At 45.0% G+C, this 27,186-nt stretch overlaps 1 protein-coding gene across 2 annotated transcripts in view; it reads right to left on the bottom strand.

The window, feature by feature from the left end:
• PLA2G4F (phospholipase A2 group IVF) overlaps window positions 1–27,186 on the bottom strand; it is a 341,301-nt gene that overhangs the window by 134,475 nt on the left and 179,640 nt on the right. For both annotated transcript variants that reach the window (XM_078659639.1, XM_078659638.1), the window contains exon 13: window positions 11,584–11,803. In XM_078659639.1, coding sequence (XP_078515765.1) covers window positions 11,584–11,803 — 220 coding nt within the window. The remainder of the gene's footprint in view (window positions 1–11,583; window positions 11,804–27,186) is intronic.

The following is a 27,186-nucleotide window of genomic DNA, read 5'->3' as shown; positions in this document are numbered from 1 at the left end:
TCTGCTGGGTTCCTTTGGGTTCCTTCTCACCCGCAGGTTGTCCTCCCTGGTGCCCTCCCTGTCCCTGTGGTTCCTGGGGGCTCTCTTCCGCATGGGCATGGGCATGGTTCTTCTCTCACAGGGACGCCGGTTGACTTTGTTTCGTCCCCTCTCCTGGCTTCTGTCCCAGTCCCGGGTGTCTGCCCGTCTCTGGTTGCGGAGTCTGGGGGAGGTGGCGTCCGCTTTGCTTCTCCTTCCTTGGGCCAGGCTGCATCTGTACCCCCTGTTGCATCATGTCCTGTCGCACTGGGATCCTGCCTCCTTGGTCTACGAGAATCTGTTCCCTGTCACTGCGGGGATTCGGGCGGATCTCCAGTGGTGGTTGTCCCCTCTCTCTCTTTCCCGAGGGTTCAATCTCCTTCCTCCTCCATCTGTGGTCGTTTGTCGACGGATGCTAGTGCTCTGGGGTGGGGTGCCGTTCTGGGTGCCTCCACGGCTCAGGGTCGGTGGTCCGGCTTTGTGTCCCTCCAGTCGTCGGGCTGGAAGGTGTTGTGGGCGGTTTGGTTGGTTCGCTCCTCTCCTTCGGGGTCAGGTGGTCTCTGTGCAGACCGACTGTCGGGTGCTTCGTGCTTATGTGACTCACCAGGGGAGCATGTGTCGTGCCCTGTCTCTCCTTTCCCGGACGGTAGGCCTGTGGGCCGAGTCGACTCTCTTGTCTCTGACTGCGGTCTCTCTTCCGGGGAAGGAGATTGGGCCTGCGGACTCTTTGGGCCTGGTGTTCCCGTCCTCGGTGTCCTTCTGTCTGTCCCCGGATCTGCTCGGTCTGATTGTCCTGCGGTTCGACCTTCCTTGGCTGAATTTTTTTGCCTCAGTGGTCTCCGCCCTTCTTCCTCGGTTTTGCGGCATCGTTCCCTCTCGAGGGGTCTGCTGTTTGCCTTCCCTCAGTTTGCCTTACTTCCGTGGTTCCTCCGTAAGATTCGTTGGGATCGGGCAGAGGTTCTCCTGGTTGTTCCGGAGTGGTCTCGGCGGTCTTGGTACCCCCTTCTGCTGACCTTTTCTGTTCGCCCTCATTGGCGGTTTCCCCTGTGTCCCTCCCCTCTGAGGGTTCCTCTTCTCGGCCTTGCCTCCCTGTGTCGCCTCCGGCTGGGGGTTTGGCACTTAAGAGGTTGCGTTTGCTGGTTCTGGGTTGCTCGGTGGAGGTTGCCCATTGTCTTCAGCTTTCTCGGCGTCCTTCCGCTTTGTCCTCGTATGCCCGTCACTGGTTATGTTTCTCTTCTTGGTGCCTTGGGAAGGGTCTCTCTTCTGACTCCTGTGAGGCGGTGAGGGTGTTGGACTTCCTGCGGGATGGTTTCCTCCTGGGGCTTGCTGTTTCTTCCCTGCGGGCTCAGTGGGCTGCCATTTTGGCTTTCGGGGTTTCTCCGTTGCCTCTTTCTCCACGTTGGTGGCTCGCCTTATGCGGAGTTTCTTGCTTCAGCGTCCTGTCTCCCGTTCTCCTGTGCCTCCTTGGGGTCTTCCCCTGGTTCTGCGGGCTTTGGCGGGTCCTCCTTTCGAGCCTTTGGACTCCGTGGCCCTGTGGTTCCTTTCGGCTGCGGTTATTTTCCTGGTGGCCATTCCTTATGGCCGGCGGGTTGATGAGATTGGGGCGCTGATGGCTTCCCCCACTTCTGGCGTTTTTGCGAGGGTGAGGTGATTCTCCGCCCGAGTCCGTTTTTTCTCCCTCGGGTGGTGTCTTCTTTTCACTGTCAGGAGGATATTGTTCTCCCTGTGTTTTTTCCGGCTCCTGCCTCTCCTGAGGAGGTGCTCCTCCATTCTTTGGATGTGCTGAGAGCTCTCCGCATCTACTTGGCGCGTACGACTGCTTTCAGGACGGTTGATTCCCTCTTTGTCACCTATGGCCTCTCGGGACTGGGGCTTCGTCCTTCTTTGTCCCCTTTGTCTTGGTGGGTCCGGGGTGCTGTGGTTTCCTCTGCCGACTCTGCCCACTGTCCTCTGCCTTCCTCTGTTCGGGGTCGGTCGTCCCGGAGCGTGTCGTCCTCCTGGGCCCTGTTCGAGGGGGCCTCCTTGAGGGACGTTTGCAATGCTGCCACGTGGGCTTCTCCCCTTGCTTTTGTTGCCCATTGCATGCTTCAGTTGGGGATGGCGGCCTCTGCTGCCTTTGGGGCTCTTGTCCTTTCTGCGGTGCATGCTGTTTGCAATGTACTGTTTTCTGTGAATTGAATGGACCTGTTTGTTTTCTCAAACCTTTGTGGTCTGTTTTTTTCTGTCAATCACCGTGTGCTTGGGTATGGGCTCACGTATAAGGAATGGGACGGGGAGACAGGACGAGGAGGTAATGCCCGGTTACTCACCGGTAATATCCATTACTCCGAGTCCTGGTCTCCCCGTCCCATTCCTGAGCCCTTCTCTCCCTCCCTGGTTGGGTTTTCTTTGGGTGATTGTCTGTTTCGTTCTGGTTTTCTTTGGTATTCTCAGGATGTTCTATGATGCACTTCCCCCTTTATCCTCACTGATTGGTGGCGCCATATTGGGGGAAGTGCAAACAGCTCAGCTAGGCTAGGGGTTCTGTGGAGCAGACTAGCTGCTCACGTATAAGGAATGGGACGGGGAGACCAGGACTCGGAGTAATGGATATTACCGGTGAGTAACCGGGCATTTTCCATCAGGCTCCAAAAGATAACACATTTCATTGCAGATGTTTGAACGATTGCTTGAAAATTGCAGTTTTCTCCTCCATACCTGAAGTGAAGATAACCCTTGCTAGAACTTAAAGGGAATGTTTACCACCTACACCTGAAACCTGTCCCTAAACAAAACTAATCTGTCGATCATAGCCCTTTTTTCCTACAGCCAAGGCCTCCCTTTGAAGAATGTTTATTTAAAGCCTCCAAAATTGAGGCTAGAGGGTGTAAAATACTTTGAAGCTAAATACAAAAGAAATCTGAAGAAAGAATAAAAATAAGGGGAATTGTAGGAATGTGGTCAACATTGTGGTAGGGGATTGGTTACACACAGGCCCTCGAGAAAACATAGCAGGCTATTTCCGTTCTCTTTCATTTTTAAAAGACAAATCAAGATCCAGCTAATAGATCACCAGATGTACATCTATAACAGAGTAACACCACAGAATTTGTCATATATATGCCCATTCCAGTCAACAAATAATCACCAAAAAGGCATGTCAGTTGGAGAAACAAACTGACTTGCATCTGTGGCAATGTTTCACATATCAAATATTTTCTCCCAGCGAAAAATCAAATCAAAGCATTACCTAAGCCTTGCCTATAATTTATTGATGTGCTCTGTCAGTAGTAATTTGAAGTTGTTTGCTACAATATTTCTATTGTCAGTGGATTTAGGTAAAGCAGAATAATGTCTATTCTGATTATAGCACTCCTTGTTTCACATAAAGTTTTAATTAGACAGCAGACGTTTTGACACCTGATTTAACAAATTTTCCATTATCTGAATCTTTGATTTTCTGTGGCGAACTTGTTAAGGTCATCAATTATAATACAAAAGAGCATAGTTGCTGACACTCCCTAATTTTGTGCGAGTTTCACAATTTTTGCATTGCAAATGTAAAGAGCTTCTCCTTTAATGTACGTCAACAGGAATTCAGAAATTTTCATAAATGAGTTCTGGTGTGTTGTGGGAGATTTTATTTGGTCAGATCTAATTGCAACAGCATTTTTGAGGAACATGTTTAGACTCAACACAAAATGATTTTGCATCCCACATTTTCTTGCCTGGCAGATTTCACCATAAGCCCACCATCAAAGCCTTTGTGAGGCCCAATTTGTTAAAGAAACTGGAACAGGATGCAGTCCAACACATTCTTCTCATTACTGCCAAACATCTACCTTCCTTCTAGCTGTTAACTGCAGTAATCTTGTGTGCACTAGAAAAAAGAGTGACCCTGGCATGGATTTCAAATCATCATCAAATGGTACAGCACCAAGACTGAAATGCAGTGGTAAATATGTGACTCAATAATGATCACTGAGGAAGGAAACAAATATGAATAGTATTCCTTGGCCGATTTCACAGTCTGTGGCACCCATAACAGAGAATATAAGTCCATTTTAAGAGTAGAAAAAAAGCTCTCTCACTGCAGGACGTGCTGGTGGTGATCCAGAACTCCAGAGATGATATGGTCAACATCATAGACTCTGTCGCAATTGAGGTCAATTTACTGCGATGTGAGGATTGTAAGGTCTCCGAGAGGATGATCACCACTGAATACACAGTGGATGAGTTGTAAACAGAGGTTTGTTCATTACAGGATACTGTCCTTGCACTTCAAAAAAAAAAAAGTGGTGAGCCTTGATGACCGGGCTGAGGACTCAGACAGTAGGTCCCACAGGAAACATTTACGATTTGTGGGCTTTCCAGAGAGAGCAGAAGGTCACTCGGCAGATCTCTTCCTGGAGGGCTGGATTGTAAAAGTACTGGCCCCCAAGAGACTGTCTAATTTTCTTTTATGTTGAAATAGCGCACAGGACGTTGCCCTCTCCCCGTGACCATCATTGAGCCATCAATGCCCAGCTCTTCAATCATTGGGACTGCAACATCATACTACAAGCCACTTGCATCAAAAGGGCCACTACGATTTGAGGGTCAACCTATTGCAATATTTCCAGATTACACGCAACGAGTCCATGATCAACAAAAATCGTTCCTATCAGTCAAGAAACGGCTCAGAGACCTCAATTTTAAATATAGTCTTCTCTTTACAGCCAAATTGAGAATTGAACATAACAGAAAGGTTCTGTTTTTTTTCTCCGCAACAGAAATGAGTGACTGGTTGGATTAACTTGGACATTTGGACTGGTGCCTGGAACCCTCGACTGACTCCTCTCGCTTTGCGGAACCACTATTGACCATTGTAGGAGTACGCAAACAAGACAGAATCTCAAGAACAATGGGAGGAGTCCGGAACAGATCTGGGTTTGCCCAGATGGGACGTTGAGAGTCTCAGAGACGATCACGGACACTGATGGGGCCACACAAAATCAGGTGGTGGCTCTGAGTTCCCCTAGAGAATTGGAAGGCCAGGATAGTAATCTGTGAACGCATCTGAATAGGACAGATAAGTAATCTTTGGAATGTAATATTGCTGAGTGAGTACTGTGGAACTTATGGGGAGGACATTATCTTGAAAATGATAGTTTGGGATACCTCAGTCACATACACCTATACTAGTCCGCGGGGGGTCTCCCCCACTAGAGATTGGTTATGGTGTGTGGTGCTTGAGGTCTCGGCCTCACGCCCCATTGGATGACCAATCACTTGCATAGCATCTGGTTTACACTGCTTCTTTGAACCACATACCTGTATATTTGCAGATTGTGGACTAGTGGATGTCTGCCATTTTTGCTTGGGATGGGGGCAATGGGGTGGCAGACTCGATTCTTTGGTTTCTATGTTTGGGAGCTGAATGGGTTGATGGGACTGCCCGGGGGCAAGGGGGAGTTGGGTTCATTCAGGGACTGACAGTTTGGGGAACGTTTACTTGTTTTTCGTTGCTCTCATGTAGACTTGTTCAGAGGGCTTTCCTGGAGGATGTTTGTTGGATGATATATGGGCAGGAACCAGGCTAGGGGGAGGGGTATAAGGGAGCGGAGGTAATGTTTTGATTCATGGCTCCTTCTGTAACGCAATTACTCACTTGGAACGTCAGGGTTATATAGCAATTTGACACACACAGAAGTGTGCTGGCCTATTGGAGATTATATATGATAGCGTGCCTACACAAGACTAATATTTGGAGGGACTTCCTGCCTTGTATCTGAAGGTGATAGAGGGGACAACAGTAGTCCATCTCCTATTCGGGCTTTGCACGAGGTATATTCATATGTGTGGCACCAGGAATCCCCCTCAAACACTTAAATCATGTGTTGGATCCCGATACACTAGATGGGGAAATATGCATACTGAATATATATGCCCCCAACACTGACTGTCCCTTGTTCTCTCCAGACCTGTTAGCAGCTGCGGCACCATATTTGGGTGCAGCAACTTTCATGATGTGTAATGAAACTGTGTGATGGATGGCAACCTGGATTGGGAGCCCCATCGCGCAGGTACTATGCCCCGAATGTGGGGGAGACCCCTACCCACAGAACATTCTCATGTCATATTCCGGCGACGGGGACTGTTAGCCAACTTGCCTACTTCTTTCTTTCATCAGAATTGACTCCTGTAGTAGAGGTGATAACATATCTCCCCAAATACATATCAGATCCTTCCCCAGTCCTGCTAAGCCTCCAGGGAACACCAGATCGACCAGCAGTGCCTGCATGGCGCTTACGCAGGGAAGCACTATTAGACTCCCCCCATTTGTGGCTACGTTCTCTGAGATACTCACGCATCACTTTGAGGAGAACTGGTAGGCAGCTTCTAGCCAAGTAGTAGAGTGGGAGGCTATGAAGGTTGTCCTGTAGGGAGTTTGTATAAAGACAATCTATGAGGTGAAACAGCAACTAGAACAGGACATTAATACACAAGATCAGGAATTGGGTAGGTTGGAGGCCAGGCTGCACACAAGACCCCAGGCTGTGGTGGCTTGGGGTGAGACACGTAGGGCTCTACTTGAGAGTTGGAATAGAATGGAAAATGTTCGTATAAGGCATACCCCTAAGCCCTCCTGGCCCGACTAGTGAAGCGGGAAACACCCATGGTACCCATATTGAAGGTACAAGATAGTGACAGGGTACCGGTATACACACAACAGAAAATGATATAAGCCTTGGTAAACATTAGGCGAAGGTATTTGGTAAACACGCATACCCATCGCATGACATGCTTAAGGAATTCTTGGCCTCTCTGGATCCCCACAGTTGGATCCAGCGGCAGCATTTGCATTCTACTGTCTTGAAAATAAATTAACTATTGATGTTGATAAAACTAAGACATTGTTCTTTGAAAACAAAAAAGAACCTTCACCTGGTTCCTAGGGAATCTACGACTGTAGCAGGTCCAATAATAGAAGTATTTGGGTATGATATTTGCAGATGATCTGCGCTGGGTAAAGGCCTCTCTGTAACTTGTAATATCAGACGAAGTGAAAAGGTTTGACTATAGATTTGGAAGTTATACTTTTGAGCCATTAAGTAAGGTGATCCAGGGTAAACGTATTCCTCAGGCTCGGTAAGGGGCTGAGGTGTTAGCAACGGACAGGCATGTCCCATGAGAGAGCCTTGAAGGGTGTATTTTGAAACTGCTCCTCGCTCTTGCCAAAAGTGCAATGATCCAAGAAATAGGGGGGAGCTAGGTACTGTCACATGGCATGCCCTAGCAGATGAAGAGCCCTGTGCTTTTACTTTGTGATCATAAATGAGTTTCAGGGTGAAAAGCTATTGGGCCAAATCCTTTCTGAGGGATTGCTATCCTTCTCTTATAAGAGTAATCCTGTGTCAGGAATGCTAGGGCGCCTTGGGGACCCCGACTTACTCCCATAGCAAGGTAAAGTTGTACAAATCGATTGATAAAATGCACCCTTAGGTAATGTGGTATGTAAACCAGCTAAAGGGAGAATTTGGACTATCTTGAGAATAAGACCTCTGTTACTCTTTTCCTTAGTTTCCAGGAGAGTATGGACACTTTTCCATCCATACTAATATTATAAAGAGACAGCCCAAACCTTTGAGGCGGGTAATCTCAGTAACCACAGCACCAATCACAACACCCAATACAGCATTGGAAAGGGGAGTTGCAGCAGAAGGACATAGGCTATGCAGACGCCCACCATATACATTTAAAAGGTAAAAGAACCGTGCCACTAAAGTGGTCCCTTGTGGGCGTGTCTGCGTTGTGCTGTGGGTGTGTTCTGGGGGCGTGACAAATGCTGGGGGCGTGACAAACGCTGGGGGCGTGTTCTACATTCCTCCCTTCTTACCATGTGGGTTGTACATACAAAATAATCATATTGTGTGCTGTGGGCGTGTGCTGGGTGTGTGACAAACGCTGGGGGTGTGACAAACGCTGGGGGCGTGTGCCTTGTTCCGCCCTTCATGCCATGTGGGTCATACATACAAAATAATCATATTGTGTTCTGTGGGCGTCTGCTGGGGGCGTGACAAACGCTGAGGGCGTGTGCTACGTTCGGCCCTTCATGCCATGTGGGTCGTACATACAAAATAATCATATCGGAAAAATAATACAAGGCTCACATTCGCAGCTTGCGCCGGGCCTCAAGCAAGACCACACGCGAATGAGCGTGTCTGCGGGGAAAATTACTGCAGCGTCTCCGATGTGCTGTTACTCAACTGTATGCATAAATTAATTTACACACAGAGACCAAAAAATACACGGGAGCAAGAGCAATCAATGGGCGTCTGCGTTCAGCTGGAGGCACGCCAATTACGCAATTGCGCCGCATCAATCGGCATCACAAACGGGCAAGGCAATTGCGGATTGCACAGGAGCAAGGGGCGTACACAATGTGCGTGGCAATCGGCAGCCACCAATCGCCACACATTCTAAAAATAGGATACCAATCGCGCACCTGGGCGTATGCCTTCAATGGGCGTCTGCGTTCACCTGGAGGTGTGGTAAGTAACCGTTCGCTCGACTCCCTTGGGGGACTGCCCGTTGTCTCACACATACTGGGGAGGAATGCAGTGTGTGCCTTGGCCGGGTGCGTCTCAAAGGGCCGAATGTAGTGTGTGCCTTGGACTGGGTGCGTCTGAAAGGGCCGAATGCAGTGTGGGCCTTGCCCTGGGACCAATTTATTCTCCGTCCAGATTCAAATGAAACAAAAAATGTTGTCTACTGCGAGGAGATTTTAAAATAAATTGCCCTTGCCAAATACACACATTGCACACATTCTATTTCATACCCGGACAACGTCGGGACAGGCTGCTAGTATCTATATAAAATACTGGATACGTACCGGAGTTATAAAACTTTACATTTAAAGATTGACATTGACCATGGATGGCTGATGCCACGTCTAAAGCTGAAAATTACAGAGAACCAGGGCAATCGTCCCTGGTGGCGGGATCGTAAGTACTCAGCGAGTCATCTTTTGTTGTACTGTGTACTCTTCCTTAAGGAAAGGAGGAAGATTCCATGTCCTGTTTTTATATAATAATATAATATGGTATTCAAAAGTGAGATAAGGGACTTAACCTGCTACGTGGTCTCAGCTTTCAGGCTGTAGCTATTGCTACTGGTCAATTCTTATGGAAGATTGTAACCTCCTATGTCAGACTTTCTATTTTTAATTGATTCAGACTGAGGGTAGGATTTGTACTTCCAGTTTTGGTAGGGGCTTATTTTTATTTTATAGACCATTTCCAAATATGTTAGGAGGTTGATTGAAGGTAAGACCTGGGGTTGAGACAGTTGTCCTGCATACTGCATGTTATAATTGTGATTGGCAAGATGAGAAGCATGCCTCTGGCAATTTGCCATGTTTCAAATGATGCGAATAGGTAAGTAATGATGGGGTCGGGTTGTATGCTGCACTTTATATTGTTCTAGTTGATTACATGAAATGCAAGCCCTGAGAAATGTATTTCCCCCCTCCAAGAAAGTATAGCCCTGCACTTTGCACTTCATGATGTTTTACCTGTTTTAATGAACTCTATGTCTTGGGGTATTAATAATATCTTAAATATTCTTAATCGGTATACGATAATGTGATGGCCTTTGATTGAGTTTTAATGTAAAGAAATTTGAAATTTCATACTGTTTGTTTTTTATTTCAGGCTGACAATAAGTGTTAGTGGATTAATCGAATTAAGTGTTATGTAACCATCTTATGATTCTTGTAATTGTGTATGCTAAATACAGACTATGTAAAATTAATTTATTTCTTAGAAATAAAGGATTTTGACTTGAATTTGACATGACTAAAAGCCTTCAAACAAGTGATAGCCATCTTTGTCCAGGAAGACCATATGACTGCAGATGAGCATCAGCTCCACCCCACCCTGGGTGAATTCCAAGAAGGGGCAGGCAGGGATCTGACTGAAGGAGCTCCAGGCAGAACCCCAGAAGCAGAGCAGCACTCAATCTCCTTGGCATGCAAGAACGTGTGGACCCCCAACTCCACCAAATCAACTCTTGTAGGAGCCCACGCAAATGCTGCCCATGAGCAGTTGAGGGTGTAACACTAAGGTGAATTTCATACATGCTCCTCAAAGCCAGATCACCAGGTGAAATTGTCTCTTGGGTGAATTGCATACCCACTCTTCAAATGCTGGCTCATAGGTTGCTGTTGGATACATACTGAGCCCTGGTTTTCCCTAGGAGCCCCTGTTCTTATAGGTAGGGAGGCATGCCAAGCATGCCTGGACCTCTATTATAATAGCATCATTTTGATTCACCTTCGTTACCAGGAAATCCAGCACATACATAATCACTCAAACCTAGAAACGTCAGAAACACACAACTTAAATTACAGTTTATTTACCCTAAAAGGGCACTCAGTAGAACCCAGCTAGGTTTGCACTATACAAGCGCTAATACATATATAAATTCATTAGTTTCTTTGTCTGAGACCGCAACCCTATTCTAAAAATGCCCAACACATTAATCCTCATACTCACAGAATTTACAACACTCACCAACTCACAGAGTGCCCAACACACACTCACAGACACACACACACACCACTCCGATACACACATACCTACAGACACACAAATCCAACACACACAAACCTGCTCTCAGACACAAACACATCCTACACAAACATATGCATACAGATATGCAGAGACCGGATTGGGGAAGATCAGATAGAAATCAAGAGTGGACATTTTTGGCATTCTGGGCTTTTAGCATTGGCAGTCTGGGCTTTTAGCATTGGTAAAGGGAATATGATCTGAAGATCTGAAAAATGGGGACTTGGTCAGTTGTAAATATGGTAGATGGGCATGCGCGAGTGACTGAGTTCTGTTGTGGAATCAAGCCATGGATTAAGTTGTAGTCACGGGGCAGAGAGGTGTAGGTGCTGGTACGAGTTTGCGAAGGGAAAAGATCTGGCAGGTAAATAGAGAAGGGTGGTGTTTTTGCATGCTATCGGACTTGTGGACCTCTTCTTTCACTCATTGACTGCATGCTGACTATGACCCTGTACAGAGCTCGCTGCCTTTGGCTTTGGTTTACGCTACCCAAATACCACACATAGAGGTAGCTATCTCCAGCTCTCGTCTCCACCTCTCCCAATGGTATGCCACAGCATTTTGTAAGGTGCCAAGCCTTGCGCCAAGACTGTACCCCTGTTCAGCTGGCATTGATTTTAGTTTCTAGGCAGGTGAACGCGTACGTCACCACATTACCTTTGCTGATGGACCTGTGGGCTCCAACCCTGACACAATTGATCACCAGGCTAAATTTTGTTTATTACTGGAAGCACACTTTGACGACAGTGCACACCCCAATAAAGTGCAAGCATCACTGTCTGGTCATCCTAAAAAATCTTCCCAAAAATCAGGTCTCTTGTGGCTTTAAATAGAGGGCAGCACCTCAGGTGACCACCTACGCCTGCCTCAATGAGACGCCGCTCTGACTCATAGACATATAATTGTGGAAGTTTGTCAGTGGGTTTGGATAACCAAATATGAACATTCATCAGGCCTAGAGAGGGTTTCTTACCTTCTGGTACAGCATACACTCAATGATAAGCCCCCAGAGATCTACGTAGGAGACTTTCCTCCCTTCTTTCTCCATTGAGGATAGCTCTTGGTAGTAATATTTCAAGCGATCCACAGAAAAGGCCCTCTTCTTGTTGATCACAGAATCTCTGGTAGAGCTGATTACACTTTGCAAATCCTTTTGAGACCAGTCAGGTTCCTCATATAGGGTGGACATACACCTGGCAAAATAGAAAGAAAGGGGGTTGATAAAAGGAATGCAGTAGCTCTACAGTTTTAAAGGATAATTCTTGGATACTTTTGTACTAAGACGTGGTTAGGATTGTAGACGTAACAATGAGTGAGCAATAATGGTGGGTCTCATCACAGTATAGCAGCAGATGCACAACTCTAACAGGACCCGAGACCGGTTTCTAAAAAGGAAAAAGAAAAGAGGCTATACTGGTGACGGGATATAGAAAGCACAGGAAAGTTCCATTCACAGGCTGCCACTTGTAATCTAATTCACAAATGCATATTTGCGCACAATTATATGGTGCAGTGTACAAAACGGGAAACAACTGTTACAACGCACGCATTAAAACGCATGCTTTTACCCCGCATGCCATTACAACAAAAAATGGCTCGCTGTAGGGGGTATAAGGTGTTGGATTTAACTTCAACACCTTCCCTACTGTTGCACAGACTAGAGTTGGAATAGTACATGATACTATTCCAAACTCCAGCGCACCCCGACAGCAGGTGGGGGTAAAAAATAGCGTTGTAACGGCATGCGGGGTAAAAGCATGCGTTGTAATGTCATACAACCATACAAAACTACGAACTAAATTCACAAAGTCAATGTTTGTCATGTGAATTCAGTGTCATTGCATGGCATGAATTGTAATAACTTATTTTAACATACCACTTGCCACCACAGTCTTGAGCTCGCACGCTGCAACACGTGATTAAGGCCCAACTCAGAAATATTTGTTTCCTCGCATTATAAAGACAATGGGTGGTTATCAGTGTTATTGGAGCAGACTAAGGGTCAGAGGGTTGTTTAGGTCTAGTTTCTGTTAGAGCCTTTGCTTCTTTACTGACACTGAAACTTCCCTGCAGAACCTATATTCACCTTTAATAACCTATTTTACAACTTAATAGTCAGACAGAACAAGCTACATAATTTTGTGGATCAATGAGTTCATATTGACTCTTGAGAAAGATGAAGGTAAAAATGCATGTTGGTGGGCGAATTCTCCTTTTCTCTTACAGATGGGGCTAGTGTGTGCATATAATGGACTAGTCTCTCTCTTGTACTCCTGCCCTTCTCCCCTTTAAGCTTGTTCATCTTTAATGAGGATCCCCCCACCTGTTTGCTTTTTTATTTTTGGCTAGGTTGCACTTCGTCACCGCTAGGGGCACTAGTGTAGTCCATACTAATATTATAAAGAGAGAGCCCAAACCTTTGGGGCGGGTAAGCTCCGGAACCACAGCGCCAACCGGAACACCCAATACAGCGTTGGAAAGGAGAGTATCAGCTGATGGACACACCAGCCCAACATATACATTAGAAGGGAAAAAGAACGTTTGGGAAAAAGTAGTCCGTTGTGGGCGTGTGCGTTGTGCTGGGGGCGTGTGCATAGAGCGATATGCACGGCATTCGTCAAAACCCAACCCTGCTGAATTATACCGCTTGCGATGAGCGCGCCATTCGTCGAAACCTAACCCTGCCAAAAGCCAACCCTGCTGAATTATACCGCTTGCGATGGGTGCGGCATTCGTCAAAACCCAACCCTGCTGTATGATACCGCTTGCGAAAAGCGTTGTGCTGGGGGCATTTGCATAGAGCGATGGGGGGCATGTGCAGACAGCGATGGGCGTGGCATTCCTCAAAACAAACAAACATGGATTGCACCGCTTGCGAGAAGTGGAAGTTGCATTTGCCATTAGACGCGAGAGTTGCATTTGGCATTGTTGGCCGTTGACGTCATGTGGTGCGTCTAAGTGGCTCTACAGCGGACAAACTCGTTCGCGGCTGCCGCGTCGCCTGGAGCGGACACACACTTTCGCATATTGCGGCAAGGACAACAAACAGAAGAGCACACGCTCACCTTCAGCGGTACCGAACGAGGGCTTCTGAGCGGACTCACAGGCAAGTTTTGAAATAAATTTGCCTTGCCTATAACAACCATTGCAGAGATTCTATTTCATCCCCGGACAACGTCGGGGCGGGCAGCTAGTTATATTATAAAGATAGGCCGTGCGGCAGAATGATGCATGAGTCTGCACAGTTGTTCACTACTTGCAACAAGTACTTTCACTATGCTTATCAAGATGCAATGAATTGTGCCATAGTCTTGTCACACTGATCTTGTTTTATCCAAATTGATATTTAGCCAAACATATTATAATAGAAGGTCCAATGCCCGGCATTAAGAGTTGTATCACATAAAGTGACTACTGTGAGTGGCACTTTAGGATACAGTTTATGCCACAATTTTCGACTGACCTTCAAACAACAAAAGAGGAGCTTGCATCACTTGGCATAAGTAGACTGATCTTAACCCCTTCGGTGCTTATGACGAGCTCAGCTCGTCATGGCATATACCTCTCAGGTGCTCATGACGAGCTGAGCTCGTCATGACCACACCCGTTTTGGTTGCTGTCCAGCACCGCAGGGGAATAGCTCCAGCAGCCATGTGGTTAAAGCTTCTGGATAACCTTCATATTATGGGCATAGAGGACTTGCTCTACCACCAAGTACTACCACAGAGTAACAATTCATTAGTGGATGATCAGTCTAGAAATAAGGGTGTGGAAAATCCATGGATAGTGGAATCACACTTATGCAAGTATGCAGAAACTTGTAATGAGGATGAGTATGATAAACTACCTATTACAATGGGGGACCACCCAGGGATGGTTAGACAGACCCAACTCTGGAGTGATCTCCAAAGAAAGGGGAGCCAGAAACCAACTGTGGGCAGGATGGACATGGCTGGCTGCAACCCTTGCAAGTAAAAGCGAGAGTAGGATTTTAGATGGGTCAGACTGAATGTTCTGCAACAGCGGCAAATGAGGAAGTGCTAAGTGGTTGCATGATGTTCCCAGAGGAATGGGTTAAGTTATACTACCAGTAACCCTATAAAATTCTATACTGGAACATTGCTGGATTAAATAGCAAATTAGATGATGTAAAATGGTTAAAATGTATCAGTAATCACATAATTTGCATGGGTACTGTCTGAAAAGGGAGCAGTTGGCTTTAGGGAATTTTAAATACGGGAGATCTGTGGGAGGGAGTCAGTATGAGTATCTTTTAAATTAAACTGCAAGTTAAAACAACTGGATGAAGCTCACCTTTCTCCTAATGCATTATATGTGGGACTAACTAAGGTTAGTGCAGAAATTGCAATCAATGACTTTGTTGATGTATACATTTCTCCTAGGTGGACTCCTAAGGTGCAGGCAACTTGCAGTAATATTACACATTACATTAAACTTATCACAGAGGAATATCAAAAGATAAGATAAGACAAGAACCCATACAGAGGTGAGCACTGGCTGCTGATTTGTGGGGACTTTAATTCATGCCGCTCCGATGATTTCATTAATAAAGAAAATCTAGCAAAGGATTCTGAGTCCAGATATGATCTTAGAAAAAGCAAATAAGAAAGGGAAGGCCCCCTTTATATTTCCCATACAGCAAGGGCTTTGTTTCTTGAATGGTCGAATCCCCTCTTATAGTCCAGCCCAAATGACTTATGGTATTGGAAAAAATGCTTCATTGATTGACTATATCATAGTCCATCTAGAAAGCTGGAAAATGTGGAAGATATAGTTACTGTGAGGAGGGTAAAGAGCGATGTCATCTACTCACAGTCAATCATGTGCTGAACATTAGGGACAAAGAGACAACAGGAGGTTTGACCAGGCAGAGTATTACTTTGCAAATGCTCCAGCTAATAATAGTAGGGCTGGAAACACAAAAAAATACTACGATGAAATTCCTCTTTTTGAAGACATTTTGGTAAGACTCTGAGGAGACATCCTCAGTGCCCCTAACAGTAATGATATGATATTGAACTACTTTATATCCATGATAATTGAAATTAGGTCATTTTGGCAAGCTCTGGGACATTGGCCACCCATAAATGTACTTGGTATGATGCAGAATGTTTAATATGAAACAGAGTTTTGCAAGCTTTAGTCCGAGGCCATTTTAATATGCAAAACAAATTGCTTTTCCAAATTATGCAGGCAGGGGTATGAGAACTTAGTGAGAGTTAAAAAGAAAGTAGGGCAGAATACACTCTGGACAGAGCTAAGAGAGGTGGCTGCTATGAAGGAATCTAAGCAGTTCTGGAAAATAGTGACCTACGTTGAGAGTGTGTGGGGAGGAGGGGAATAAATAAAGAAGACGGACAAATAGGACCCCAAAAATTGGTTTACTATTTTAGTAATTAATACAGTGATAATAGACACGATGGATATAATTCTCTATCCCTGTATGAGAAGATGATGGAAATATCTTCAATTGAATATTCTAATACTAGAGGTAGAGAGAGCACTGAGCAGTATGAAAAAAATAAAGATCTTAAGTCAGACTTAGTACCAACTAATTTGTTCCAGGAATATCCTTCACTAAGGGCTTAAATACTTGCAAGAGTATTCAATGTGGTTCTTGCTACTGCAAATATCCTGCATTCCTAGCATTCTTCTATTTTAGCGCCACTTTACAAAAAAGGTGGACACGGTTGCCCTTCCACTTATCGTCCAATTTCCCTTTTGGATGAGGCCAACAAGATATCTGAGAAAGTCTTATTATATCAGTTATGGGGATGGGTGAATAGTGAGAATATCCTGTCCGAGGAGCAGGCTGGCTTCAGGTCAAGAATAGGAACTATAGACCAAGCTATCTGACTATACATGATTTGCCATCAATATACAGTAGTTAAGAAGGCACCATTAAACTTAACCTTCATTGACCTGAAGTCAACATTTGATCTCGTTAACTGCACAATTTTATGGCAAACCTTGGAGGATCAGGGAGTTGAGAATCCAACTTTATGGGCGATAACAGGCCTCCACACTGATAACACAGCTAAATTCAAATATGGCCCTGGGGTGAAGACAGTGGAACATTTCTAACAGGAAATGGTGTGAGACAGGTCAATGTTTTCTTGCCTTTGCTTTTTAGCTTATTTCTAAAAATGTGACAGCTTACTTATGGAAACCCCTCTTGATGTCACTATAATTGATGGATGCAAAGTCTCAATCCTCTTTGCACATGAAGCCATCCTATTGACTAGAGATGAAAACACAAAGCTTAAACTATAGGGAAGATTAATGAACTAATACATTGAGAAGAATTATGCCATTGAAGCAGTCACCGAGAGTGAAGACAAAATTAATGGTGTATCGAGATCAAATTGAGAGTGTTGCACATTTGATTGTCTGGGTATACGCTTTACTAAGCTGCGTCAATGGAAGGAACAAATATCAAAGGCTAGTGCCATCCAGTTACAAACATCCATAGCCCTGCCTAAATTTAGGGGCAAAGCTGACTCTCAGAGCATTAGCACTATACTTCAAATTTATAACTAGAAAGCAGCAGCAGCTGCACTTTATGGGGATGAGCTATGGGAGCATAGTAATATAAATTCATTGCAAATAAATAAAAATAATGTTATAAGAGCCTTGCTAAGGCTTGGACCTGGTAACCCTCTATTGGCCATATTTGCTAAACTCAGACCTGCTGGAAATCAAACCAGAATTGTACTGGATCATGCTGGTTAGGAACCCAAATGCCCGCACATATTTAAAAACAGATGAGGAAGGGAAAAGTTGTGGTAGGATAAGGGAAGGACTTGGTTTGCACATGTTAGAAAGCTACTAATAGATTTACAGTTGGGCTATTTATGGACTCATCCAGGTAAAGTTGGTCCTGATACACTGGAAATTGTAGAAGAACGTTATCAAGTGTCAATGTGGGAACTTAGAGGCAATAAAAATAAGACCAGGTAGTATAATGGCAGCCTATTTTGATCATAAGATGGAACTGGGGTTCAAATATTATTTGGAACAGCTCTAACCTGAACATAAATGTACTCTATATTTTTAAATCAGAATGGGGTTTTCTGAACAGAGAATATCTTGTAAGATGTGCAATGTTTAATGAGTGATGTGATTTTTACAACTCTACGTTTGGGGGGAAAGAGGGCATTAACTAAAATATTTGCATGAATAATAGTTCCTATCACTTATTGCTATTTCCTGTATTTGATGTAACTATGCATCACAAAATGTATGAACAATTGAAATGAAATGAAAATTGAATTCATAGAGTTAGCTAATACTTGGCGATGTCTAGTTGCTAGCTCAAGAGAAGGAAATAACCAAGCGGATCTGAAAAATAGACTAAGCAGAGGGTTCCCAATGATTGAAGAGACAGGTTTTAGGGCTTTTTCTATTAGCAAGCAGGCCAGTCTTTTTCTTGAGATCAGAAGGCATGGAGTTCCACAATTTGGAGGTGCAGGCCACGAAACTCCTGCCACCCCAGTTTGATCTTTTGAGTTTTGGAACTACTTGGTTGAAGGATGGGGCTGAACGGAGTAGTCTAGTAGGGGTATACCACTGAAAGCACTGTTAAAGGTCTTCAGGTCCAGTGTTATGCAGAGCCTTAAATGTGATGCAGAGAGCCTTAAAGTCAATGCGCTTCTTGATGCAAAGCCAGTGAAGCTGGGTCAGGACCTGTGATGCAGACTTATGCTTGGGGATTCCTAAGAGCAAGTGGGCCGCAGCCTTCTGAAGAATCTGAATTTTGCTTAAGAATCTTTTCTGTTACTGGAGAAATAAAATGGTCAAAGCATGTTAAACTGTCATTAATGCCGGCAGATGTAGTAGCCAAAACAAATATTGCCAGAGCGTGGGGAAGTCGCAGCCGCCTACAGTGAGGCAATGGGAGCAAGACCTGGACTTGGGCGTGCGGCAGAGAAAGTAATTAATCAGGGCAAGGGATGTCCCGGCAAAGTATGGGGGAAGTGGGGGAAGCACACAGGGCTGTAAATACAGAGTATAAGACACAGCTTCAAGTAAATGGGAGTAGCCAATGTTTGATTGATCTCATTGGAGGATGGGATTATCATCCGAACAAGTGTAGGGCTATGTAAAGCCCAAGGGGAAATCAGAGAAAATGTCCTTAGATAAGTATGTATGGGAGGGCAAATTTACCTGTATTCATGATGTTGTACTATGCATCAATATACTTAATAAAATAAAACATTTATTTTTTAAAGAATCTTTTCTGTATAATAGTGAAGAGAGCATTGAAGTAGTCCACTTTAGAGATGATAAGAACAGAGACCACGGTTTTCTGCAGTTCCCATGCGATAAAAGGCAGACTTTCCTAAATAGCTTCAGCATAAATTAGGAAGAAGAGGTGATAGCGTTGATCTGACCTTCAACAGATCGCTTAATGTCAAAAAGAACTCAGAGGTTTTTCACTTTGGTAACAGGGATGGGAAGAGTCCCAAGTTCCTGTGGCCACCAGCTGGGAGACCAGAAGAACGTTCCTTCTAATTATCTCCTCTACCTCCCAATTATACCCAACCTCTTTAAAAACTACTGACAATATATCCCTCATCTTATCCCTACCCCCTCCTCAACTGACTTATGACCTATCACCTACAACTTATATTGCCATTATATGCTCATTAGTAATTTATCGCTTAGATATTTATTTTACTGTTGTATTTATCTGACTTGCTTTACATACACGCCGATCTCTAACTCCTTAATTCCTGGACTGTTTAATTTAAGATATATCCCTCCTTTATGTAATCTTTATGACATATATTTTTGTTTTGCTTTACATATTTCTTATAAGTTGCCTGCTCCTCCTCATCTGAAGCTCTATTTCTCTTGGTTGTCCACTTAATATTATGCTAGGTATTTTACCTTAATCCTCACCTTAAGGATTATTGCACTCTACTCTGTCCCCTCCTCAACTGACTTATGACCTATCCCCCACAACTTATATTGCCATTACATGCACTTTAGTAATGTCTTGCTTAAATATTTGTTTTAGTGTTGTATTTATCTGACTTGCTTTACATACACGCCGATCTCTAACTCCTTAATTCCTGGACTGTTTAATAAGATATATCCTTCCTTTTATGTAATCTTTATGACGTATATTTTTGTTTTACTTTACATATTTGTTATTACTTGCCTGCTCCTCCTCATTTGAAGTTCTATTTCTCTTAGTTGTCCACTTAATATTATGCTAGGTTTTTTACCTTAATCCTCACCTCAAGGATTATTGATCTCTACTCTGACCTGCACTCTTTCTCCCCATATTCTCTGAATCATGCCACCCCTCTTTCTCCCCCACGACCCCAAACTCACCCATCTCTAAACTCGGCCCTAACTCTTGGTCCATCCTCTACCCCTCCCATCTCTCCAAACATGGCAAGAAAAACTTCAAGCACAAACGTCTCTGCCTCCACCAAACGACCATCTAAATGGAAAAGCCTATTTCTTAGTCACCTCCCTATAGCTAATTCACGCAAAATCCCATACGGGCTGAAACTTTCCACCACGCCATCTCCCTCCTTTCCTGGTGAAATAGAGATCTCCATCTTCAAATCCGGAACCATTCTCATCCAAGCGTCAGAAAATAACCTTGATATCTTTGAACAACACTTTAGCGCTATTTCCCAATCCCTCACACAACACTTGAACCCTACCCTCTCACTGCCTCAATCCCACAGCTCATCACCCCCAACACTTCCCCTGCACCCTCTTCTCATCTCTCTGAATCACCTCAAATTGTATCACCTCCTTCTCCCTTCATTTCTCCTACCCTCTTTTCACCTCTTCCAGATATACCCTCCTCCTCTCCTCCCTCCAACCCTACTACCCCCTCCCACACACAATTGAACTCCCCAGCCTACATCACTAATACTAGTACGGAATCCCCTCACCCCCCCTCCCGCTTTATCCCCTCTCATGATCTCCCCCTCCCCGTCCACAACTAATCCTACTGATTTTACCCAATCTCTACTTACCTCCCTCGCGCTCAACATTATATCATGCTACGACTCCCTTATCTCCCAACCTCGTGCCACCCCTCCTTCCGTCCCCACCAACGACTCCCCCCTCCCCAACCATATATCCTCCACATTGTATGATTGCCCTGTCTCCCTCATGCCTAATCTTACTTCCCCCCCATCCCTGAACTCTCTATACTCCATCACTCACTCCTCTCCTTTCGATCTCCTCTTCAACATTCCCCCACCGTCCTCCACACTACCCAACCCCTCAATGCTATCTCCTGCCCACTTCACTCTCCCCCTTATCTCCCCTGATTTGAACAATGCACTCTCTTCTATGTCCTTCCCTCCCCTTGACGCCCACTTCACTTCTCCCCCTACCACTTACCCCCTGTTCTCCCCTCCTAAGTACACCCTCTCCCCTATGCTCCCCCCTCTCCTTGACTCCCATGTCCCTTCGCCCTCTACCACTGACCCCCTGGTAACCCCCCTTTCCAATATTACACTCTCTGTTACTCACCTCCCTTCCTCTGACTCCAATACCACCTCTCCTCCGATCTCTCCTCGTCCCCTCACGCCACACTCATTCATCCCCCAAACTTCTTTAACTGCCCCCACACCTCCTCAAACATAACCCCACTCCCACACCCCCTTGCTATCCTCAAGAACCAACAATCTTCCATCTACGCCAATTCCTACTGCCCCACGCCACTTCCACTTAACTACTTGCCCAAAAGCAATACCCCTCCCACATCCACCTCCTATACACTCCCTCCCTCCAATAAAGATCCTCCCCCACATTACAACTCCACCCCCCTCCCCCCTCCTGGTTTTCCTCCCTTTACACCTCACTTCATCCCCCCTCAAAACAACCCTGACCCATACAACTACCCAACAAATACTGTTCAACCAAATTCACACATCGTCACCCCTTTACATTGAACCTCTCCTTTCATCCCTCGTTTCAGAACTCTCCTCACTCAGAAGCGTTATCTCTCTCCTTACTAAAACCATCGCCTCTACTCATACCTATTCTCTGACCCCCTCACAATACACCCTATCCCCGCTCATTAACACCAATCCCAACCCATCAACACCCCCAAACGAGATTACCAACATCTACACTCCTCCGCTCGCTAATAGCTCCTCAAACAGTTCCACACCCGCTCAGCCTTCCTCAATCGCCCCACTTCACAATGCCATCACACCCCCCCGTCCACAACTTGATCATTACCTAACAACCTCAGAAACTAATACGTTCACAAACTTACCTTTCGCTCCCTGCTCATCCTCATCCACTACGCCACTTACTCATCAACCTACTTCCACTAAGCACCCTACTCATCAATCTACTATCCCAGTTCTCCTAGGAACTAGCAGACTCCCCCTTCTTCCAACATCCCCTAGACCTCCCCAACAATTGAGACCTATCCCCCCCAGTCCCCCCTGTCCCTCAACACAACACCCTGACCCCTCTCCCCTCTATTGCATGTTGATAAACTGCCATTCCGCCTCCTGCCACGCCACTGAGATTGCTGAAACCATTCTCAGTGAAAACATCGACATAGCATTCCTAACTGAAACCTGGCTCACCGCCCACTCCACTCCGATCCTCGACTTGCTTATTCCCCCTGGTTACTCTATCATCAAGAAAGATAGAATCGAGCAAACAGGAGGAGGCCTTGCACTAATTTTTAAAGCTGATCTTAACATCTCGCTTGTCGAGCCACAAGACCCTTCATCCTTTGAATACCTTTGCGCAGATCTCTTTACTTATGACTCCCCACCACTCGGCTGCACACCATCTACCACCCCCCTGGAAATTGTCTCTCCTTTACTGAAGAGATGTCTGACCTTATTATCCAAGCATCTCTCTCATACTCTATGAATATCTTCCTTGGTGACTACAACATCCACTGGAACAAAAATGATGACCCTGCTGTCATCACATTTAAGAATACCATGGGCATCACCAACATGACCCAACTCTGCCATTCCCCCACTCACAATAAAGGTTCCACCCTAGATGCTATCATAACTAGCAACGATCTAGCCTCCCTCTCTACTATACTTTCTGTCGACTGGTCTGATCACTACCTCATCCTCTTCAACGTGAACAGACCCACTAATCGCCCCGCCCCCATCAACACCCTACCTAAGAAACCTACACGCAATCTTCACCTTATTCCCCCTGGTGAACTGGAATCCACAATTAAAACCCACTTACTTCTACCCCCTCTCTCTGACAGCACCAATGACCTAACTAACCATTATAATAACTCTATTCTCGAAGCCCTTGATCTAATTGCTCCAATTAAACTCAAACAACAAAAAACCAACCCTCCCAAGTCCTGGTTCAATTCTGAACTCAATAATGAAAGACGGTCCCTAAGACAATCTGAACGTGTTTGGAGAAATCATCCCACCACTGACAATCTGGCTCTCCTCAGAACTGCTAGAGGCCAATACAAAAAAAACATCTACAATGAAAAAGTCTCCTTTCTCCGGTCACAACTTGAACAGGCCAGAAACCGACCTAGAGAACTCTTTAGCATTGTTAAAAAACAAACCTCTACTGGCCCTCCTAAAATATCAGCCTCTATTGACAAATGTGAAGAAATTGCCAGCTTCTTTATTAACAAAGTCAATAAGATCGAACTATCCTTCTCTTCCCTCCCCCCCTCACTCCAACCCCCCACATACAACACACCCACCCTAACACTCCTAACTCACCTTCTTCCACTCCTCTTACTCCTCGAGACCCATCTCTAACCCCTCCTGCTCTCGCACAACCAGACCTCCCTCCTAATGGACTCATAGCCAAAAACAATGCTTCATGGAGTGAATTTAGTCCAGTTTCTGAGTCATCGATCATTAACATCATTACCAAACTCAAACCTTCCTCCCACTCCAAAGATCCTCTTCCCGCCCACCTGGTCCAAGACCTCAAATCTACCATTGCCCCTATTTGGACCAATATCATCAACTCCTCCCTTTCCACTGGTTGCGTCCCGGCCTCCCTTCAGCTTGGTCAAATCTCCCCCATCCTGAAAAACACCTCTGCCGACCCAAATGACCTTAACAACCTATGCCCTATCTCTAACGTTCCTTTCCTCTATAAAACCCTTGATAAATGTGTCCTATCACAACTAGAGAACCATATCCTCGCCTTCAATCTCCTTGATGTTTTTCAATCTGGATTTAGAAAAGGCTGTAGTACAGAAACCGCTATGTTAAATATCACGGACGTCATTCATCGCTCCCTTGACAAAGGTGAATCCTCTTTACTAATCCTCCTTGACCTCTCGGCGGCATTTGATACGGTCCATCATCCCACCCTTCTCAACACTCTCAAGAGCGATTTGGCTTGAAAGGCACTGTACACAAATGGTTTTGCTCATTCCTTCAAAACAGATCACAGTAAATCAAGCTTAGCCACTTCCTTTCTAAACCTCAACCTGTCTCCCTCGGTGTCCCTAAAGGATCCATCCTATCCCCAACCCTTTTCAATCTTTTCATGTAACCACTCACCCTCATTCTCAAACAAGCTAAAATAAGTTACCACCTCTATGCCGATGATACCCAATTATACTACAAGATCAAATCCCACAACGACATCCTTCACCTCAATGACACCCTGACTAGAGTACAAGCCTGGTTCGATCGCAACCATCTCAAACTGAACCCCAAAAAAACTGAAATCATCCTTTTCACCCCCAAAAACAATACCCTTCCCATCCAAATCTGGGTCGATGATATCAAAGCTCTCAATTGCTCCCTCTCCACCTCTAATTCTGTTAAATCCCTAGGAATCAGCATCGACCATAATCTCAATCTCATCCCCCACATTAAAAATGCAGCCAAAAGTGCTGTTTTCACCCTTCTCCACCTCAAGAAAATCAAAACTTTCATTCCAGCTGATGATTTCAAAATCATTGTCCAATCGCTTGTCCTTTTGCAGGATCGACTATGGTAACGCCACTCTTGCCGGCACCCCTAAAACCCATCTTGCACCGATTAAATCTGTCCTCAATCCAGCTGCCCGACTTATCTCTGACTGTAAAAGATTTGACCACATTTCCCCCGTCCTCAAAAATCTTAATTGGCTCCCAATTGAAGGAAGATCCACTTACAAAACTGCCTGTATCACTCACAACGCTCTTCACCAAAACACCCCCTCCTACCTTGCAATCAAACCAAAAAAAGCAGGTTGCTCAAGGTCCCTGAGAAGCACCAACTCCCTTCTCTTGATCCCACCCACACTAAAATGTCAAAAAACACCATCCCGTGCATTCTCTGGTAATGCTCCTACCATTTGGAACTCTCTATCCCCAAAGACCTTCGCTGCAACCCCTCTTACTCCCTTTTAAAAAAAGAACTCAAAGTACTTCCCCACAACAAGTATTGGGGTATCTAATATTACTGTCACTGAGCATGTCCACTCTTTTCTCCTCTCTTATCCCCACCACCTCGTCTGAATGCAACATTATATCCCTTGTGAACTGTTTTTGCAGATTTGTAATTTTTATCGTCCTTTTGTTCCCCCCTTGTAAAATACGTATTGCAATACTGTATCCCATTGCTAATTCTGCGCATATTGTTATTCTATCTTATTTTGTCTACCTCTCTTGTAAAGCGCTCTGATACTCCTGGGTCCAGCAGCGCTATATAAAACCTTTGAAATAAATAAATAAACGTGTTCCTGCCCAACAAAAGAACCTCAATTATAGCTTCGTTCAACTTCCGGCAGTTGTCGTTCATCCATCTCTCAATTTGAAGCATGCAGATATGAAATCTAGTAGCAGTAATCTCCGGGTTACTGGTCACTGATACCACAATCTGGGTGTCATTGGCTTAGGACACTAGGGAGAATCAGAATGATTTAATCAGACTGGTCAATGGGGTTACATAAACTTTAAAAAGAGTATGGTTCAAGGATGAGCCATGTGGTACCCAGCATAGTAGTAAAATGGAGGGTAAGGGGAAATCTTCCAAGGAGACAAATTGCCTTTGTTTGGTAACAACTACCCTTTAGTACTTCCTTTGCACACTGGCTTAGCGTTGCTAGCATTTTAGCTGATTTTATAATGCATGAGAATTTATTGTTAGGTTTAGTCACTTTTTGAACTTTGCGTTTTGAAATTATTTAATAAATTGCACCCAAGCTTTAACAGCTGACATTTCTTGTTTTGTGGTGGGATTCCCTGGGTTTTTATTTCCCTCGCACAGTATTGGTTTGACTTCCAGGTCCGCCGCGGGTCTCCTGATTAAGTAAGCCAAACCTACTTTCCTCACTTCAGGTTCTCTCTCCAAAATGGGCAGCTGGCAGTCTAGCAGCTTAAGGCTTTCAATTTGACTAAGAATTAGTAAAAGCAAATGTAAAAAGATTGAAAGAAAATGGTGCAACCTCTATCTTTTGGAAGATAGGAATACCTATTGGGTAGCCTTAAAAGTACACTGTAAAATGGGGAGAGAGGCCAAGAACTACTGGCAGGGTAAAATCTCGGCTTCAAAAAATAGGAGCAACGAGATCTTTGGGATCGTGAAGCCCTTTAAGTCTCCAAAGGCAAGCATTAAAGCAACCCAACTGTAAGCGGACTGGGCGCACTTGGTGGCCCAGTCCTTTCATGCCAAAATAGGGACAATCCAGCAGTCCTTCTCAGTGGCATCCATGGATAACATGTCCTTGCCAAGTACAAAAGGGGATTCAATTTAGGCTCCTTCCATCCCTGGAGCCCTTACAAGGCACTCAGTTATTACACTTTCCAGCCATTGAAATTGGGGATTCACTCTCTTATCTGATGAGCCTAAAATGTGGTTCACCAGTGGATGCATGCCCCGCGAAGCTATTACCAGCCCTTGCTCCCACTATAAATCAACAAATCAATAGGGTTTTTAATTTCCCTTTGGCAGCTGGTATTATGGTAGATACCAAGCGCTGACCCCATATACCAACAAACTACAGCCCTATCTCCCTTCTTCCGGCTTCCTGTAAAGTGCTGGTGAAGCACGTAAACAAAATAATGATGGAGTTTCCTGAAAAACATAATCTTTTGCACCCCACTCAGTCAGGTTTCAGGGCTAACTATAGATGGTGACAGAACATCTAAAGGAGAAGCTAGATCAAGGTGTTAGAGAGATCCTCATACTATTGGACCTGTCGGCAGCGTTTGACATGGTGCCACATACGAGGTTCCTCGATAGATTGGGAGAAATGGGTTTTGGAGGTAGGGCTCTAGCCTGGCTAGCATCCTACCTGGCGTATAGAGAACAGGTTATTTGGACTCCCCCTTTTTCATCTCCCATGCCCAGTTTAAAGGTGGCAGTACCTCAGGGCTCCTGCCTCAGCCCAACGCTTTTTAACCTGTATATGCCCCCCCCTAGCAACACTGGTGGAGACCTATGGTGCAAAGATAATTTCATATGCTGACGATACTCAGCTGATTTTCTTTTGCAACAGAGACAATGAGTTTGATGGGGGTGATTAGATATTGCCTCTCAGAGGTCTTCAGGTGGCTGGAGGAGAACCAGCTTAAGTGCAACTCTGACAAGTCAGAAATAGTTTT

This window comes from Lissotriton helveticus, chromosome 9 (genome assembly GCF_964261635.1).
Source record: "Lissotriton helveticus chromosome 9, aLisHel1.1, whole genome shotgun sequence".
Lineage (NCBI taxonomy): Eukaryota > Metazoa > Chordata > Amphibia > Caudata > Salamandridae > Lissotriton > Lissotriton helveticus.
This window is presented reverse-complemented; position numbering and strand designations above follow the sequence as displayed.